Genomic DNA, 16,079 nt, shown 5'->3' with positions numbered 1-16,079 from the left:
TATAAAAAAAATAATAATAAGAATAAGAAAAAAATAAATAAAAAATAACAATTATAAAGGTATTTAAAAGGTAATAAAAAGTAATAATAAAACAAGCTAATTTAAGTCACTCATCACATTTACACTCTTCATTTCTGATTTTTTGTATAAATGATCATTCTCTTAAATTTGTAAATAAAGAAACATTTAGATATCTGGGTTCCCTAATAATAAAAAACAAACAAAACAATACAAAAACAAAAAAAATAAAAAAATAATAATAAAAAAAAAAAACAAATAAAAATCCCCTAATTTGTTTTAGGTGTCTCTTCGCTAAACATCTCATCAAATTCGCTCATCCACTCATTGTAATCGTCATAAACAGTTAGTTTACCCATTTGCTGAGACATATTGGTCTTCACCATTCTCTGTACTATGCTGGAAGTGCACTGAAAAATACATGGTAAACATAGCAATACTAGTACCACTATTGCAAAAATTGGCAATACAGTGTAACATAGCCAGTGTCCCCAAACTCTCAGATTTGTTATCCACCCAAACCATGAATCATCAGCTTTCTCAGGTTCCCTTACAGCTGCTCTCATATGGTTTATGATGTTTGTGATGTTGTCACTGTAATCTGGAATGTGAAAACAACATGACATTCCCAACATTTTGCAAGCTCCTCCTTTTTCTGCCGTGAGCATGTCTAAAATCAGTCTGTTCTGAATAACTGCATCTCTGATCTGTCTCATTTCCTCATTCACCATTGTCATGGCATGTTCGGTGCTATTGGCTAAAGCTAACACACTCCATGCTAATCCATTAATTTTGTTTATCGTTACTGCTGTTCCCACCCCCAGAAAAATAGACCAGCCCACATTTGCCCCAGGTGTTGTCCACGGATCTGACAAGACATAACCATTGTAATGGTTTGGCAATGTCCCTATTTCAGAAACAATATCTCTTTTCTGTCTGGTCTTTTCTCCTTTTTCATTATCCGGAAAATACACAGATGTTCCCACATTCATTAAGGCTGGGTAACAGCAACCTGTCCAGTCTTTCTGTGGCATGAAATGATATGCTCTGTCACCGCAAACCCAAACTGCCGCAGGTGAAGTGTCACCTGGTTTGCTAAACGGGCAGGTAAAGTCTGTTGTGATACCGTCTATTACGGCTGTGCAGTTCCCTGTCGTTGAATTCTTGATGTCAATTCTGACTCTGCAGTCAGACCATCCTGTGTTCACGTTCAGCTTCAGTCTCTGTGAGCACACGCACACATCTCCTTGAACATGCATCACTCTCAATGGTGGAATCAACATGTCTGTGTGATTATACCGTTGTGTTCTCTTGCAGGCAGATGTTGGATGTTTTGTTGGAATCTTCCCTTGCTCGATGTCTGCTGCAGCTCTAAGCACCTCCGTCATCTGCTTTGGGATCAGACAGCCAGTCTCATTTATTGTTGCAACAGTCAATGGTACTGTCTTCCAGGCGTGAGACATTTGCAGACAAAGCCAGCAGCTGGTGTTTATCTTCAGTTCCTGTTTCTGCAGCAGTGCCAGAGTGCAGGCTTTGTTCCCTTGGCATTTTGTCATTGCCTTGTCCACTTCCGGTTTTGTTCCCCCTTTTCCTACTCCTTCATTTCCCATCCACACTGTTTCATCCCAGCTGGGAATGTCAGGTTCAAATGCTGGTATAACAGGTGGTTTCACTTGTTGTGGTGCTGGTTTACTCATCACCAAGCTGAATAAAGTCAGTATGCACGTGGTTACCTTTATGCCACACATTCCGGGCACTTGAAACCGGTGCCATGGTCTCACTTGCTCCATTCTTTACAGTTGGCTAAATGGATCGCACAGTTGTACGTCCAGAACGTGTGAGGAAGATTAGTCTTTGATGTGCTTTTTCTTTAAAAAAAACTGGTTGGCTCAGCACCACTTTGTGCCAGGGTCTCTACTCTTGAGATGATAACGGCAAATGATGTTTATATTTGATCTCTACCCGCACAGACGTGTGCCTCCTGCTCCTCTCCTCTCGGCTCCTCCTCCCCGATCACTGGTGGGACCTTTCTGCAATGGCTCGCATGCACCCACGTCGCTCTCTCAGCTACCTTGACGGCGGTGTGTGTCGTCAGAAGCACGACAAATGGTCCTAACCACCTTTTCGCCTTCCAGCTCTTCCTCCTCAGGTCCCTTATCACCACGTAATCTCCTGGCTTGATGTTGTGCAAGGGAGTCTCAGCCGGTTTCCCCTGAGCAGCTTTCACCTGCACGCAGACATCAGACAACAGAGAAGACATTTCTTTGCAGTAATTCAGCATATTGTGCTCACACAAATCTGTGGATGGCAGCTGTTGTTTACCCCCTTCCATTCCCATGAATGGCGGTCGTCCAAAAACAATTTCAAACGGGCTCAAATTTACTCTGGTTCTTTTTCTCATTCTCATGTACATTAACACAATAGGCAAGGCTTTTATCCATGTGAGACCAGTGTCTTCACAACATTTTGCCAATTTGTTTTTGATTGTTGCGTTTTCACGTTCCACTGCCCCCCCTGAAGAAGCATGGTAACTGCAATGTGTTCTCATATCTATTCCCAAAAACTGACCCACTTGTTTTATTGCCTCGTTCACAAAGTGTGTTCCGTTGTCTGAACTTATCTTTCTTGGAATTCCCCATCTGGGAATTATTTCAGTCAGCAGGGCTTTGGCCACTGCTGCTGCATCCTGTTTGGAGGTGGGGAAAACTTCAACCCACTTTGACCACATGTCAACCATCACCAGGCAGTATTTCTTTCCCTCACACGGACTCAATTCAATGAAATCCATCATGAGATACTCAAATGGGCCTTCTGATGCTGGTTGAGATGCTAGGGGCATTTTCACTCCTCTCGCCACATTGTGTGTGTTGCAGATGACGCATCTGTTGCAAAAATTTTCAGCGACCACTGTAAAGCCCTTCGTGAACCACATGTCTTTCATTTGTCTTACCATAGCCCCTTTGCCTCCATGGTCACGCCCATGGAGGCATTTAGCATAATGAGAGAAAAAATGTCGGGGTAAACAAGGCTTGCCATCCACACTCATCCACACATCATTCTCAAGTTTGCAACCACAACGTCTCCACAGGTTCTTCTCCGCTACTGTAGCAAACGCCTGCATACTCTGTAAAGAAGTCAAAGCATTTCTGTTAGTTTCAGATAATAAAATGCATTCTGGTTCCTTTGACTGCCGTGCTGCCGCGGCCTTCGCAGCCATATCTGCTCTTGCGTTTCCTGTTGAAATGAAATCTTTGTTGTTAGTATGCGCTGCGCATTTACAGATAGCAAGTTGTTTTGGCAAGAGAATTGCGTCTAAAAGAGTAGACACAAGAGAAGCATTTAGAATTGGCCGGCCATCAGATTTCAAAAAATTTCTATGTTTCCATAAAGCCCCAAAATCATGCGCAACCCCGAACGCGTATCGTGAATCTGTGTAAATCGTTACACTTTTACCCTCCATGAGCTTGCATGCTTCTGCCAGGGCTACGAGCTCTGCCGCTTGAGCTGAAAAATTTGATGGCAATGTGCCAGATGTCAATGTTTCGAATTCAGTGGTCACCGCGTAACCAACTTTGTTCAGGCCTGTCTGTGGATCTCTGAACGCAGAGCCATCCACAAACAGGATATGCTCACTGTTTTCGAGCAGTGTGTCCGAAAGGTCAGGGCGTGGGGTACATATCTGTTCGAGTGCAGTCAAACAGCAGTGATGTTCCTCCCCATCCTCCTCTGTTGGAAGGAGAGTGGCAGGATTCAGCACTGTGCAACGCTTCACTGTGATGTTTGGCATATCCAGCAAAATTGTGTGATATCTCAGCCATCGTGCTGTTGACAAATGTGAAGTCTTCTGTTCCTGCAAAATCATGGAAACAGCATGCGGAACCATTAATGTCACGTCAGAATACCCCACAAATTCTCTAGAGGCCATCACAGCCTGTTCAGCAGCTGCCACGGCCCTCAGACAGTGCGGCAGGCCTGCTGCTACTGGATCTAATTTGCCAGAGAAATAACCCACTGGTCGCATTCTGTCTCCATGTAGCTGCAAAAGAACAGAAGACATAAACCCATTTTTTTCATCAACCATTTGGACAAATGGTTTAGTTGGTACAGGTAGGCCTAATGTGGGGGCTGTGGCGAGCTGCGCTTTCATGTCGGCAAAAGCCTTCTCAGCCTCCCCCGTCCAATTAATCTTATCACATGACTTCAATTCCTTCCCTGTTGTCAGTGCTCTCAGGGGTTGCTCAAGAATCGCATAATTGGGAATGAATGTTCTGCAATAAGAGCACATCCCCAAAAATGACAACATTTGTTTCTTTGTGGTTGGTTTTGGTACCTCAGTTATTGCCTGCACTCGTTTTCCAGACAGTGATTTACTGTTTGCAGATATTATATGACCCAAAAATGTGACTTGTTTTTTTACAAATTGTAGCTTAGGTTTACTGACCTTGTGACCTTCCTGTGCCAAATGTTGCAGCAAGGTCACAGTGTCTTTCACACATGTTGTTTCATCTTTTGCACAAATCAAAATATCGTCAACATATTGAAGCAAAGCTGATCCAGGTGTCAGAGTCAAATTTTCAAGACTTCGTCTGAGTGCTTCATTGTAAATTGTTGGTGATTCGCAATATCCCTGACACAATCTTGTGAAAGTATACCCTTTCCCTTTAAAATTAAATGCAAACCAATATGCACTGTCTTTGTCCACTGGTACGCTAAAGAAGGCATTCGCCAAATCTACCACTGAAAAGAATGTGGCGCTCTGTGGAATTTGTGACAAGATTGTGTAGGGATTTGGAACTGTAGCAGCTCTCGCTCTGACAGCTGAATTCACAGCTTGCAGGTCCTGCACAAAACGCCATTCAGTGGGCTGACCCTTATCTCTAATCTTTTTCACAGGAAAGATGGGAGTACGCACCGGTGAGGTGTCACATGGAACAATTACGCCTTCTTTTAACAATGATTCAAAAACTGGTTCTATGCCCAAAATTGCCTCAGTTTTTAATGGATATTGTGGTTGGCAAGGTCTATAATCAGATTTGGGAGTAATTATCACCGGTTCGCATCCTTTAATCAGTCCCACATCATACTTGTGCTTTGCCCACAACTCGTCAGGCACTTCTGCCAGCGCAGGGTGTATGTCCAAAGCACAAATATTTGTCATACAGTCATTTTCATATGTGTGTTTGTCAACAGCGGTTAAAATTCGCTTCACCTCAATTTCATGCTTGCAATCAGATTTAAAAGCCCTCAATTTCTTACTGTACTCTAAAGTCTCATCGACCTTCTCCCAGTCATTTGTTTCAACACAGTGCTTCACAAACATTCCCATGTCACCCCAGGCCTGTGTGTTTTTCTTTGAAATTGATATGTGTGGCACACACTCTCCTGCTATCAAATAGAGAGGAAGCTGTTTTTCTGATAAGCCTACTGAAATCGCACACATTTTCTCAGTCCAAAACATTTGATCAAGTTTCAAAGTGTCTTCTTTTTGTTCAAACCATTGTTTTTCATAAAATTGATCTCGTTCTGTTACGACATGTGACGTGCAATGCAAATTGTCAGGCATCATAAAATCTGTACCAAATGACAGTGTTCTATTTTTCCCCAATTCACAGATTGTTTTTGCCCACTCAGTTTCGGTTATGTGCCATTTGTAAACCCATTTTGGTTCTGTTTTCAAATACATTTGCTCACCCTCTTTCACTACAATGCCCGAGGGATCTGCAACCATTACCAAATTTAATTTGCACATTAAATCTCGGCCCAGAAGGGGTACTGGGCATGTTTTTGAAGTTAAAAATGCATGCTTCAGCACGTGGCCCCCTTCTGTCTCACACTTTAATGGCACAGTGAACCGTTCTGTTATATAATGTCCTGATACAGACAAAGAACCATGCGTTTTGTTTGTTAGCGCTGGTTCACATGGCAAGTCACATGGTCGCAAAACAGATCGGGTCGCCCCTGAGTCTACCAAAAATGAAATCATTGTCCCTTCAACTAGCAGGGGATATTCAGGCATGTTTAAAAATCCCTTACTGCTATACATAATCAAACATTTGTCAAAATCTTCTTTGTTTGTTTCAGAAACACACAAAGAGGTGCAAGCTTTTTTTTCATTGCGGAGAGCATTATCAGTGCATGTGTTCAGGTGTGTGTGCGTGTGTGTGTGTGATATTAGTAAACGTGTACTTCCCTTTGCGGCGGTTTTTGCATCCTTGGCCGTGGTCCACCCGATCTCCTCCTGCTCTCCGCATCCTTTTTCTCAGTCAGCCTTTAGCAGTTCAGGGCAGTTTGTTGCCCAGTGTCCGTCCATTTTGCACTTCCTGCATTTTGTGCACTCACGAATAATGTGATCGCCAGCTCCGCACAGATAACAGCCATTTTTGTCTGAATTGTGTCCTCCTTTGTTCCCGCTGAATCGTCCTCTTCTCCTTCCTCTTTCGTTCGAACTGAATCTTTGCGGTCTTTGCACAGCTGCCAACTGCAATTCTTTTATTCTTGGCCTTTCCTTCCTTACCCTCAGCTCATCTTCTGCGTGCAAGGCATGTTTCATGATGGTGCTCACTCGTCCTTCAGTCCATTCAATATAGCTGTGTTTCACGGCTTGGGAAATTTCAGGTCTCAGTCCATTCAAAAGGCTGTTCGCCAAATAACTTTCCCACGTGGTTGGTCTGTCGCCACGATCTGTTGGTTCCTTTAACCCGCTGTGCTTGCAAAACACACCATAGAGTCGCTCATAGTAAACTTGAACGCTCTCACCTGGTTCTTGACGGCAGTGGCTCACTCTGGACATGTCGATGCGTGCTGGAAATGCTCTTCTCACAGTCTCAGTCAGTCCCGTCACAGCTGCTCGATATCCGTCGTTTGAAGCATGTTGCCAGTTAACGTGACTTCGTCTGTGATCCACTGCTGGTAATTCTGCGCTTATCTTGTGCCAGTTCATTCCTCCCAGTTTTGCCATCATGAGTCTTTTCAGTTCATTCAGCGTCGGGCTGAACTCTTGGCAGAATGTCATCAGTTCGGTGGCAAAACGGTCCCCTGCGTCGTCAGGATTCGGCAGGTGGGCCATCGCCTCTTTCATGTCGGTTAAATTCCAAGGGCGGTATACTAATTCTATTGAATTTACTCCCATAACCTCCACCATAGGTGCTGTGATGCTCACCCGGTTTTTCCTTTTCTCTGGGCGCGAGATCTCGAATTCTTCCTCTTCCTCTTCCTCTTCCTCGTCGCTTTCTGAGAGGGTATCAGAACTCAGATCAAAGTCCCCGTCTGACTTCAGCGCTCTGGCTTGTGCGTGTGTGTTGGAACGTAAAACATATGATCGTGCACCTTTCTTTCTTTGCTTCGTCTTCCTGATCGCTAGTCTCTTTCTCCTTCCGGACGGCAGTGTTTCTTTGCCCCGGAAGCTTTCAGTTGCGTATGCCCCCTCTGCTGTTGGCTCAGCTGCGCATGCTCCTCCTTCTGTTGATTGTTCAGCTGTGCGTGCTCCCTCTTCTCTCAGCTCAGCGGCGCGTGCTCCCCCGTCTCTCTGCTGGGGAGCTGGAGTTGGTTTGGCTGGTAGAATTGGTTGGTTCGGTGGGAACGGAGAGCAGTCGAGATCGGGGTCCACTTTCAGGCCTTGGAGCTCCGCATTGGGATAAATTGTGTAGCTCGGCGGTGTTTCATGTGGAAAAGCACAAGCATAAGATGTGTTAGTAATAGTAATCTCATTCTGTGGAGGCACAGTTGCCTTTTCTTCACTTTTCTTTTCTTTCTTTAACATTCTTCTTTCCCTATTATCTGCCTCTTCCACCCAGCAATTAATTGTTTTCTCACATTTCCCACATACATGTTTTTTTGCACAACCCTTTGTTATGTCACTCCCTTCTTCGATCGACAATTTTACTGTTTTCAACCTTGTACTACTAAGAGTTCCTTCTTTTGGGAAATCATGATATTTGATCAACTTTTCTATATCTTGCATGCATCTTTGGCCATATAATTTTCTCATTTGACAAAATACCGGTGTCTCGTATTCAGCTAGCTTGCTTTGGGATTTCCCCATATTGGCAGTCTGATTCTGTGGCTTTTTTGCGCGCGCGCTATTAATCTGTTGGACGTCTCCGTACAGATCTGATCTCTTCACCCAAGATCAGCCGGGCGGACGCTCTCAATAGCGCCCTATTCGGGACCGCACACAACTCAGTCCCCGGACTGCACACAACTCAGTCCCCCTTATTCGCCCACGTGATTTCAGTTTTTTTTTTTTTTTTTTTTTTTTTTTTTTTACCTCGTAAAAAACATCAATTCACGCTGCATTTGCCACAGATTCAGACCTCCCCTATGGTTTATCCCTATCAATTCAATTTTCAATTTAACCAAATTCTATAAAAGATTTTCCCCCCTGAATTTTCCAAGTTTGTCTCTTACCAGAATCACCCGTTGCCGTCTCAGGTTCGTTTTTCTTTTGATTCCAGTGGTCGTCCTCCTGGACCTACACAGCGTCGGTCCCTCGTCCCTGAATCTAACGGGGTTAGGGTTGACTTGGGTCAGGATTGCAGGTCACCGGTGCTCTCCAGGTCCAGAAGGTCCGTCCAAGGAATCCCACTTCTGACACCAAAATTGTTGCGGCAAAAATTAATTAGCTGACATCACTAGTAAGAGACAAACCTTAAGAGAATTCACTTTATAAAGAATTTATTTCTTGCAAGAAAGAGTCCACAGTCGACACAACCATACAATGTCTGCCCCGAGTGTGAACTAAGGACACAAAGGAGCCCACAAACATTTATACTCCAAATGTCTGAGCAACTCTCCTCAGTACTTTTCCATACAGGATGTAGGTAACAAACACACACACAAATGGCCCACAAATGGCCTTCCCTTTTGTCTCAGACTATTTTAAATTAAAAAGCAAGAAACACAATGGTCCCCCTTCTGTCTTAGAACTTATTTAAATGATCCGACACCCTTGGTTCGGGAAAGCTCTCAGTTTGGATGTCCCATCGTTACCCCCAGACGCTTTGTCTGTTGAGCTCAGAGAGGTGTTTTGCATAGCTGAAACAGATATTGACTTCTGTGTGAACTCAAAAATAAAATCTTTTTCTGTGATTAAATTTTCCCCAACACAGTACATTCAACCTCTGCATCACATTGCTCTGCCTCTTTGGATTGGAGTTTTACTCTTTCAATTCAGTCTTTGACCTTGTCTACAAAGTGCTTAACTGCTTGAGACTTAGGTTCAAACCAGTGTAACTGATCTAAATATGCCTCATCATCTGACATAAGTACTCTGGTTGCATTATTAATGTCTTGGAATGCAAGAAAAGACTGTGCAAACTCACCATTTATACATTCATACACATTGTCAACATTACTAGAGTCCTCAAGCAAAGCTTCAATTTCTCTCATTTGCCTTGTTAAATGTCCCAGCTTGGCTTTTCTAGTTCCCATCAACTGGTTAAGCCGTTCCTCTTGTGATTTAACAGTCATCGTCGGCAGAGATCTTATTATTATAGGGAGATAAGACGGTCTGTATCTCTTACCATTGGAGAAAGCGTAACGGCTAACTTAATCACGTGCAGCACCTCTCAGCCTATTGTGTAATGGCAGTGACATCAGTCATGACATTCCCTAGCCTGCCTTCTCTTAAAAAAATAAATTTTTATCAAGTTAAAATCTACATATAGTTCACATATCTTCACATGCTGAAGATTAACAAACAGGCTGTCAATTAATTAATTGATTAGCTATTTCCCCACAAAAGCTGCTTAATCAGCATAGTGAAGCCTCTCATACATTGACATCTATTCAAAATCAGCCTCTGGTCTCCTTCCCTGCATACCGCCGGGGACAGAGCGTTAACATTAGCCGTTACGCTTGTTTGGCTAAACGTTGCAGGCTTGCCTTCCAGTGGCTTTGTCTTCGGCACTCTTTTAGAGGTCGCATTAAATTCCTCTGGCTGTACTGTTCTTGTTCAAAGCACGCATTGCGTTCAGATGAGATCACCCTCTTGTGATGCTGTGTGGTGCCGCAAACATGGCGGGTCCATGACACAGCAACAGTAATACGCAAAGTCCAAAAATATCCAAAGTCCAATAATATCCCCAAAATGTCCAAAAAGCTGTGAAAGTTCACCAAAGTCCGATTGGCTAAATCCGTAGTGTGTATAATCCAAATGCCATCGGAGAATCTCAGCCACATTAAAATCCAAATATCGTGTCTGATGATGCGTGAATCACTCGATAATCCTCTCATTAAAACAAAAATATTGGGTTCTTACTCATCACAGAAGTCAGTCCAAAGTCCGTAAACAAGAGCAAGTTTAATCAAAAATACAAAAATATACACACAATCCTGTTGGTTCTTGTATTTTATAATGTTACACTTGTTAAACCTTTGTCTTGTTTCCTTAAACGTTTAAACACAAGTTTTATCCATAAATGACGGCAACGGTAAGAAAACGGTTTCTCCCTTCTTTTCCCTCCTGAACCCGTTCAATCTCATGTAACAAGTGGGTGTGGCAGTTAAAGAAACAGAACAGAAATTATATGCCCATAAATTATACATACAGAAAACATAAGAAATAATAATGATACAGGAAATATCAGAATTGACCCTTCACCGGGAGTTTGATTGACAAGCGATCTAACCAATCATAACGCCGAATCCACCATTTTGTCTGACAAAGCAGTCAGGAGTTAGAGGATTAACCTCGGTGGACTTGAACTTAAAAAATGGTGTGTATTGACGTCTTACCACGTTTTAAACAACTTTCCTTCTCATGTTCATTCATGTTTATTTGATTTTATTTGGAGGCCGCATTTGAAGGAGCCTTCAAATTGGGACAGCCTTTGTCATGGTGCAGTGATGTAATCTGCCTTCAAATGCGCCCTTCGAAGGATGCAGCCGCTGAATTGGAATGCAGCAGTCTTCACTAGTGCTGCTCTTCTTCTACCTCACCTTCTTTGCTTTTTTTAACTTCATCATCGCCACCTAGTGATAAGGCATACACATCATACAACACAGATCACTAATGCCATCCTTCCTGTTTGTTTTCATCAGTTTTTAAAGTATTTTAATTATGAAACTCTTCAGTAAATTTTAAATTTATGGAAGGGGTAGGTGTTTAGCTATAATTACCATGAATCTGTATTAATTTAACAGTAACATTTATTTTATGTTGTACTAATAGCTTTTATTTCATTCATAAGATTCTAAAGCAATATAAGCTAAATAAAAATACTAGGAGTGTCCCCGACTATGGATTTACATAGTCCACTAGATAGTGCTCAGTCCACTAGCCACACTGCAGATAGATACGCATTTCATATGTCGGCAAATCAAATTAAATCGGCTAAACTGTCTGTGCGAGCAATCTTTAACTCTACAGAGTAACATCGATGCACCAAAAAACAAAAATTAAAATTAATTTAATTAATAATTGTTAAATCAAACATTAATTTACAGAATTGAATTAGAACAGAATATACCGTTCTAATAAATAAAAATAGCCTAATTAAAAAAAAGAAATAGTCATAATCAAGTTAAAACTACAAAATGCCTGAAGTGCAGGGGAACATATATTGAAAACACAAGCCACAAATAGTTAAATTAGATAACCCAGATGTTGTGTATTGCATTTTAAGCATTGTACATTTTGTCCTTATGACACCCCATACTGATGCTCTTATTTTATGATGCATGCTTAGTATGCACTGAACGTTATCTGCAGCTATAGTACACAGTAAAGTGTAATGACTGAGGCAAATCAGACACAATTATTGGTTAGTTAACCAATAGTTTTAAGCTCACTCTGGAGTCTGTCCCCATCCCCCGGGAAGTTTTCAGTTAAAAGTTTATTGCGCTAAGGAATGTGGTTGCCGCATGGAAAACAGAGTAGAGACACAGGAAATCTGCATCTTCCCTGCATTTTCCACACAGAACACAGACTCTATGGCATTAATGTATAGACAGACTGTGCTATAAATGATTCCTTCTTAGGAAATGGTATCCATTATTACTGATGTTGTATTGTACTCATTGTATTTACATGTTTGATGATTGTTAAATGTTATGACCTGCACGGTAACTTCAATCATGCCATGTTTAGTGTCTATACGTTCGTAGCGGGAAGATTTAAATGTTTGTGTATGCGGTACATCCATACCTGTGCAACACATCAGTATTAAAAGAATATTTAATAGTTCTGATTCAAGAACTCAGCTTGTTAATCTTTCTGGGTTGTAAAAGCCCTGACAGGAGGGGTGTTGCCACCCAGAATTACAACATCTTCATTGGTCCGGTCAACAACTGAGAGGTGTGACTTTGACCAGAGGTTAAAAACCAGCAAACAGTACCACTCCCTCTCTTTTTTTCTCCTTGCTTCTGAACGACCGAATCGATCTCCTTGCGGCCGGCCTAGGCCAGGCCTGCAAGGCCTGTAGGCCTCGGCCTACAAACGAGCCATGTACTCCTCATCCAACATGGAAAAACTGGCAATAACTTCGGACTGAATCACCCAAGATCTCTCCTCAGATGGCAGAGCCGATGCTCCTCAGCCTAAGGGCATCTTGCAAGTATCGTACATTTTAACACTAAACAGCGAGTTAGTATTAATTTGTAAGACTTACCTTGCTATTGCTGAAGAAACTGATGATTCCTTTCCAGATTGCCTTTGACATTTCATGTAGCTCTAGTAACAGCATCTCTTCCGGTTCAACACTATCATTACTCATTCTGACTTGCGTGTGTGTGTGTGTGTGTGTGACCCTTTATGTATGTTATGTTATGTGTTTGTTAGTTTAGTTATGTGTTTGTGAGTTAGTTAATAAAGATTGTGCACAATACACGTTTGGTTCTGACTCCGTCTGCTAATGAATTGCCTCTTAAGTGATAGATCCGGACTACGGGCTCTGAGTAGTACAGTACAATAAGAAATATTATTTTTCCATAACTTGGAAATTGACATTTCTTAGAATTAATAAACAATCAACACTGAGCGTTCACTGGACGAACAGGTTAACTGATTGTAATGTTAATGTTAATGTAGCTACGTCCAGTTAATCTGATTAACGGATTTGCATATTCATAATTAATCATAATTAATAATCATAATGAGTTATGAATAATTATTAATATTTCCCCTTTGAGTTAATTTTCGCTACATATTTGGTGGAGAATGCGGGCATCATTTTAAGCAATTGTTTGCAGATGGATCAGTAATCAATCATGTGTTTTGGCATAATTTTTGTTAACATCTTATACATGCACAAACTGGGGCTTCAATGCACATTCTCTTGAACGGCAGAACGTTCCTCGATGCTATAATGCATGTTTAAATTGTATGAAGAAGCTAACCTGAAATTATCGAAGAAATCATAATTTCAGTTGCTAAATGAGCGTAAAACTTTTCTGACGACGGAATCGCAGATTAGTAGCGCGTACAAAAGGGTATCAAAAGTAATTAACCTGAACTTGGGCGTAGAAACCCCCACTTTCAGCTTTAAATGCATAAGTCTTTCTGACGATGGAATCTCAGATTAGCAGCACAAACAAATAAACTAACCTGAATCTGGGCGAAGAAATCCCCACTTTCAGCTGTAAATGCATAAGCCTTTTTCTGATGACGGAATTCCAGATTAAGCAGCATAAATTTACCTGTGTGACGAAGAAATCTCACTACAGCGTTTGTAATGGTGTTCTGGGCGAGACTCCCCAGTCACAGATTAAAGGCCTTTTTACTGTTCGTTCCGTCACTGTATTCATATTCATGCGCGGGACCACACATATGAAACACACGCAACAAATCTGTGGTGTAAATTCTAGCGTAGCTAACTAGCAATCACCACTGTCTGTGAAGTGATGTGCTGTTGTGATTTGTGAGTTATGCGTGACCACACTGGAGTTCTTAATGCGGGCTTGCAACGCGGTTAGAATTCTGCTCCATTCTGATCGTGTTGCGGGCTGGCATTGGTCTCCTGGCAACGCATGACAACAGAGTGTGTAGAGCAGACACCTCTGAAAGTCTGATAGCAGCACACCCACATCACAGACTGTTGTGCAAACAACGAATCACGCGTAGCCGAATCTAGCTTTATAGAAACCCTACGCGTACACCCTACGAGTTAAAACCCTTTACCTCGACTAAAAGCTGCTAGCACCCTGCTAGCACCTAGACATGTGCAAGCATGAAGCATTCAAGCCAAAGACTTTATAGACTTTGGGATTCCCTTTAGGAGGGATTTTGATTTGAACCGCTGATGGGAACACAATGCGTTGTGAAGCTCCGAATCAAATGAATCAATTGCGTCACAAACGATTCACTGTTCGAACCGCTCAAAGCGCCCCTTTGCGAGCCAGAACAGTAAGCGTAGTGAATACTAGAGATATATGAATACGAGACATCTTTAATAAGCCATTCACAAATGGTTATTATTAAGTTGTTATCAATTAAATGTGATCAATGAATCATCTAATATCCTTAAACCTGAGGTTTCTGTCAAGACATGATATTTCAGTAAACTGTAGCGCTTATTGAAACACTCTGAAACTGCTAGGACGCATCACAAAGCCTCGTTTACTGAAATCACGTGACTGTGGCAGTTTGACACACGCTCCGAATCACTGATGCAACACAAACGATTAATTTGAGTTCCAAAGCTTCACAAGGCACGCCTCAAAAGGCACCCATCTCTGGTTTAAACCGTTTGTATGTGTGTGCGTATGTGGCGTCACTCACGTTGTCAAGTCTGAGTACCTCTATTCAGTCAAGTTGAATTTAAATTAAATTTAAAATTTAATTAAATCAATTTGTTTAGTTTCCTATCTCTACTTCATGCTAATACTTTGTTCACCTGACTATCCCTATGCAGCCAAGTTGAATTTGGTTAAATTTGAAAATTTAATTAAATCAATTTTGTCTGTTTAACTTTCCTTTTAGATTTCTAAATCTACTAGGAAATTCTAATTTTATTTTGTTCAACTTCATTCCTCCTCTACGTGTCATTTTATTTCCTTCACTTTCTTTCTATATCTCTGTTCGGTCAAGTTGGATTTAATCAAACTTATCATTTAATTAAATCAACCTGGGTATTCACATTCCCTAGGTCTAAAGGGACCTTCTGTTTTTATTTTTATTTTATTTTATTTTTTTGTGTTATTCTACTATCACCCTCTTCCCTTTTTCTATAGGATTACAGTAGTTCTAGAAACTGTTGTTTCCTTAATGAGGCATAATGAGTTATAGGTTATTACTAAGCTAACACCTATCTCTCAGCTCCCCCTCCTCACTCCTTAGTGCTGAGTACATGAAGTACGGCCACCGTCCAGTGCACTTGGGGCTCCGGAAAGGACTAGAAACTCTTCCCGTTGTTTCTTCTCCTTTTGACCTCAAGGCATCTGGTCTTTCTCTGTTAGTCTAGAGATTAGGTCATCACTTGAACCAGTGACACCTGCTTAACCATATCTCCTAGCAAGACTAAATGGGTAAAAAACCTCTTTCCTTCCTTTCCCTTTTCTTATTTCATTTTTTTTCTCTCTCTCTCTCTACCAGTTTGTTCTATTCATTTACCTTATGGTGATAATTTCTGGAAAGGAATCATCTGTACTCTGAGTAATAGTTTAATGACGTGTACCAGCCCCGTCATCAGTCAACACAGCTTACAGCTGTCATCCAAGATAGTTAAACACCTTAGTCTCATGCTGGCTTCCCCCACTTCAGCTAGCCACTTCCTATATGGCCCACATAGCTGTACGAACTTGCATTTGCCTGTGCTATCTCTTTCTCTCATGTCCCCATAAGTGTGCCTGTCTGCCCAGTACATCCAGCCCTGCCATCCAGGACCCCCTGGAGACCCAGCGGAACAATGTGATGGTTGCCCTTCAGCTAAAGCAGTCAACAACCTGCAACAGCAGAGTAAGGGACAGCGAGATCGGCAGCACCAGCAGACACTTGACACCTGACCTGAGCCAAAAGGAGCTTCAATTTCTCCTTAGCCCATGCTCATACGGGCTTCCAACAGGAGGTAATTGAACGAACGCTGCAAGTCACTGAGTTCCACAGAGAACCAACCCACTCAGCATGA

At 41.9% G+C, this 16,079-nt stretch overlaps 1 protein-coding gene across 1 annotated transcript; it reads right to left on the bottom strand.

Annotated features, from left to right (window-relative positions):
- Window positions 1-372: 372 nt before the first annotated feature.
- On the bottom strand, window positions 373-6,061 carry LOC125261099 (protein NYNRIN-like). Its single transcript, XM_048179669.1, has one exon. It carries the CDS (start codon window positions 6,059-6,061, stop codon window positions 1,964-1,966), a length of 4,098 nt encoding a protein of 1,365 aa, XP_048035626.1. The 3' UTR covers window positions 373-1,963.
- Between the last annotated feature and the right edge of the window lie 10,018 nt (window positions 6,062-16,079).

The sequence above is a fragment of the Megalobrama amblycephala genome, unplaced genomic scaffold, assembly GCF_018812025.1.
Source record: "Megalobrama amblycephala isolate DHTTF-2021 unplaced genomic scaffold, ASM1881202v1 scaffold306, whole genome shotgun sequence".
Classification (NCBI taxonomy): Eukaryota; Metazoa; Chordata; class Actinopteri; order Cypriniformes; family Xenocyprididae; genus Megalobrama; species Megalobrama amblycephala.
This window is presented reverse-complemented; position numbering and strand designations above follow the sequence as displayed.